General features: G+C 33.8%; 1 protein-coding gene across 1 annotated transcript in view; it reads right to left on the bottom strand.

Moving 5' to 3' along the window:
• Nucleotides 1–4,517: 4,517 nt before the first annotated feature.
• The window catches only part of LOC113234415 (nuclear pore complex protein Nup98-Nup96), an 83,682-nt gene continuing 83,350 nt past the window's right edge, over nt 4,518–4,849 (bottom strand). The window contains exon 39 of the mRNA XM_026469725.1: nt 4,518–4,616. Within this exon, the coding sequence (XP_026325510.1) occupies nt 4,518–4,616 (99 nt within the window). The remainder of the gene's footprint in view (nt 4,617–4,849) is intronic.

Genomic DNA, 4,849 nt, shown 5'->3' with positions numbered 1-4,849 from the left:
TCATACGGAAATGGTAATTCAAATGGACCAATCACGTGCATTTTCAAATTTAATGATGACAAAATTTGAAAGGTTTTCGCGATTTTTACACATAGGAAATGAAACTATATTTTTTTATCTAAACAGCGTACAGAAGACAGCGTGTAATTTGAGGGCTTCCTCATGATAGTGTTATTTATTTGAAGTAATTAGTAAAATTTCACAACACGGTCAGAGTTCTCACTCGATTTCTGAACCTCTATTTTTCATGGTAACCTATCACAAACTGGAATTTTCTTTTCCCAAAATAACGTCTGTTCGAATTTTCATTACACCGAAAACCGTTGTTCTTTCAGGACATGTTGGATGTGTATCGCAAAGACACGATCACGTTCGGTTAGGTTAACTTAGCTTTAAAAGAAAAAACATTTTCCTCTCAAAATTACTTTCGAGGTTATGAAAATTCGAGCAAACGTTACTTCTGCAGAATGTCATTTTGGACTACTGATAGGTAACCACTTTTCGTCGAAACTGACGCGCCAGTGAATCGAGATTGATCTTAATTTAATTTCCAGTACTTATACTGTTAATTACGATTATTCGCTTATTATATTCTTTATTTGCACGTGAAATTACGCAGCTGAATTGCGCAAGCTCAATCGGCGGCGTAATTTCACCTTAATTTGTCTTAAAATATTCATTATGGTATGAAAAGTTCATAATTTTGTATTTGCCATTCAAATCATAATTTACCATGCAGAATGTTCTAACTCTTTCATCATAAATGGTACATAGCATAATTAATTTTATGCAAATTGTGTAACATACAAACTTTCAGGACAGGAGGCCTACTATGAGCTTATAAGCAACCAGCTTGCAAGTTCCATGCAATTCACGTGACGTGGTAAAACTGAACTGCTTAAATTCGAATTATGACGTACACAAAGTTGAATGGGAATGGTAAACATGTAGTTCCTACCATAGTTCTAAGTTTGTGTACACTTAAGACTATATGTGAAATGCAAATAAATAAATAAATAAATAATCTAACGTGATGAGTTTTACTTTTTAAACATTAATTATTGTCTTTGGCTGGCTAGTTGACATCTACAAAAGTGAGGTGGAACTATATACTAAATCATATGAAAGAAATAAACAGATGTACTACCCAGGGAGCGTTATTAACCGATTGTGTTCAAAATGAGAATAATTATATATTTTTAATAATTATATTATTGATTATACTTATTACGTTATACTGTAATATTGGCAACTTTTCAATCATACTTTACAATTTGTCGTAAGACAAAATTACATGTCATGTCTAGTCAGGTTACCTATGAGTAGTCCGGAATGACATCTTCCAGAAATAACCTTTGCTCGAATTTTCATAACCTCGAAAGTACTTTTGAGAGGCAAATGTTTTTTCTTTTAACCCTAACAATCTAACCAAACCTAATCGTGTCTTTGCGATAAACATTCAACATATCCTAAAAGAACAACGGTTCCGTTATAATTATAACGGTTTTCGGTGTAATGCAAATTCGAACAAACGTTATTTCGGAAAAATAATTCGACTTTGTGATAGATTACCGCCTAGTCATTATCATTGAAATGATATAATATTAATAATAATCATTTATCAACAATACTTTGTAGATGGGAAACTCCAACTGATCAAAAAAGTTCAATAGTTAATAGCATTTATTTATTGACAATTGGCTAAAAAGATAACAAATAATTATGAAACTGAAAATATAATAAAACTTAAACGAAATTTCTTAAAAATGTAATAAAATCTCAACATTTTCAAAAAATGATTGATGAATGATTACTATCACGGAATGAGATGAGACCCCCCAAGTGCATGGCAAATGACGTCATGAGACGATTTTACTATGGAAGCAAAGGTGAACAGATTTCGGATGGGCAACGTAAACTGCATGGACTGTGAATTGTTTTTGTGAGGTCATAGTACGAATTTGACAGGCTATCCAAGTTACGGGCTTAAACATGATTTCTATAACAGCTCATAGTAGGTCGTCGGATTGCATCTCCACCAGATTGAGCTGCATTATCATACAAAAGGTTTATGATCTATGAGATGTCACTTTGACAGTGATAGTTGCTTGTTTAAATTTGGGTTTTAATTCTTAGAGAACAGACAAAGTTTTAGCCAAAAGACGATGAGGGCAGCACCGACCAAACTGCTGACCTGAGAAGACTTTTTCTAAGGGCGCGTTTATTAGACACGAATTTCACGGCCGCCACGCAACAACCGCATGCGTATAACTGTCATGGCCAAATACGCTTGTAGCTTTTACGTTTTAACTTAAATGGGTGTCCCGGGCGCGTGGGCGAGGTTGGCTTGAAGTTGGTCCACGTGGCGATCGCGCGGTTATATTATTCCGAGGAATTTAAATGTTGTTGTAGAAATAGAATTCTGATTGGCCATTAATGTACGTGAAAGCGTGGTAACTGGTTGTTAGCCGCCCGAAAACTTTCGCGTCGGCGCTAGATGTTTTGTACAGACAGTGTCCCTATTTAATCGAGTTTGTCACATGTAGTGTTATTTATTTTAAACAAGTTTTATAATATTTTTGATATGAAAATGTCCATGACACGGTAGAACTAGACTCCTTGTCGTAAATAACGGATTTGCATTTTGGTAACTTTAGTGATTAAACCACCTTGTTTTTTATTCTTTGGAAAATGTCAATTAGTCTGACTTCGTTCAACAATAAAACAAACTAAATAGGATATAAAAAACCGGATAGGGAAGGCAGACTACTTCCTTGGACGAACTCTTTCTCAATAAGCTCTATTGTACTTGATCTGGTTTGTATGTCACACAATTGATGTGATGTCCATTATACTCTGATTACAAAAATGCGCTTCTATTACGCTCTGCGCCATGAAGTCTTATGAACCTTATAACTGACCATATAGCTGTGGCTCTAGTGAAAAGAGGTACAAGTAAAAACAGCTAAAGCTTATAAAACCACATAAGTGAAATTTTCCACAAAAAATCTCCAAAATATGTACCTGTTGTAAGAAAATCACCATCTTTCTGCTGATAAAACTCTTATTGGGTTTATAGCTTTTTAAATTTTTATGGAATTGATATTCAATTATTTTTTCCACAAGTTTATTAGAATTATTCGGCCGGATACGGCTAAAAGGTCGTTGAAAAACCAAATACAAAGATACGACAACAAGCACATAGAAAAGTTTACAGCTTTTTTGTTATTGAGCTTCACGTGCAGAAATATAGTGATTTTCTTACCATAGCTAAATAAATTAAAGACTTTTTGTGGAAAATGTCAGTTGTGCGGATCGTAAAGATGGATTATTTTACTAGTACCCCTTTTCACTAGAGCCACAGAATTAGATTTCTATTACACTACAATACATACAACATTTCATAACTTAACATTTGTGCCTTTTTCACAAATCAATGCGTTTTTTCAATACATCACTTTTGGAAAGGAACTTTGTATACTAAAAAAACTCAGTCTAATATACGCCTTTTGTCATGTGAATAAGTCGCAAATTAATATTTACCAAGAAAGTACATCCTATAAAGTTACTATAAAGGGTTACTTGTAAAAATCTAATTTAGTTGTACCACTGCCACGATTACATTTACGTTAGTGCTTTCTTTTGTTACCGCACATAGTTATCACTTTTGAGGGCGATCTATTTAAATATATTTATTTTTGAACGAAAGTAAAATCAAATGTATTATATTCAAAGTTATGGAACAAAAATTGTTGTTGTTAGTAACATACTTCTGCGAGATTGTTAATATGTTACAAATAACCCTATGTACGCTAAACCATCTATAAATTTTGAAAAGCATACATTGAAAAAGTCATTTCACAGGTAATTAACACCGTTAGCTTTAGCATTCGAAACTAATACGAAACGGACGCAGTGCATAAACGCGCTTTGTCTCACGACCTTTTTTCTTAATATAAAATAGACACACACTTGGCCAAAATGTCACCTGATGTTAAGCGAATGTGGCCGAGACGATGACTTTGAAAAAGCGGGAACAAAACCAACAAAATTTATCGCATCTACGGAAAAGCAATCTGACCGTGGTTACTAATACTCTTTCTCTTTCATTCCTATCTCTCTCTCTAACTCAACTCTGGCCCTACTGTTCTTCCCCTGTATATCTCCTTCAACATTTTTCTTCTTCACCCCCTTCCCCATTACTCGCTCTATCGCGATATATCGCACTGCTATTACAATAGTGTTGCAACTCAAAATACGTGAAATTCAAGGTTATACCATTTCTGAATATAAAATTTTATCCTCTACATGTCAATAAAACCGTCGTGAGAATATTGTACGAAATAAAATATATCTACTTAATCCCAAATGAGACAAATCTTATGTAAGCTAGTTCTGGACAAAACAACCATTACTCACTACTCAGTGCCCTTTTATTTTTAAATATATCTTTCACTGGAAGTGAGTTATTCGTTTTTTTAAATCGTATTAACAATGCGATTATAAGCGGTCTCTTTCTAACTATGTACCGTTGCACGGTGATGCGAAGAGATGGGCGAGCTGGCGGTTGACTCGACGCACATTTCTGATGCTTGCTCGGCTAAATCTGTAGTTATCTGTAATGATAATAAATAGCATTATTGTGTAAAGTTTTCATTCATATTTTATTCCCTAATAAAGAACCTATTGCAATAAAACGGCAATTTCATACTTTAACCCCTGTCGAATTTTCGCAGTATCCATCTTTCTTGTCTAAATTGAATAACAAAAACAATTGAAAGTCGATATTCAAATGTTTCAAATTAAAAAAAAAAAATCACAGAAACCATTTGAAAAAAGTTTCATTCGA

Source organism: Hyposmocoma kahamanoa, unplaced genomic scaffold (assembly GCF_003589595.1).
Source record: "Hyposmocoma kahamanoa isolate Upper Pololo Valley unplaced genomic scaffold, ASM358959v1 84, whole genome shotgun sequence".
In the NCBI taxonomy this organism is placed as follows: domain Eukaryota; kingdom Metazoa; phylum Arthropoda; class Insecta; order Lepidoptera; family Cosmopterigidae; genus Hyposmocoma; species Hyposmocoma kahamanoa.
Note: the sequence above shows the minus strand (reverse complement) of the source record. Positions and strands in the feature narration are given on the sequence as shown.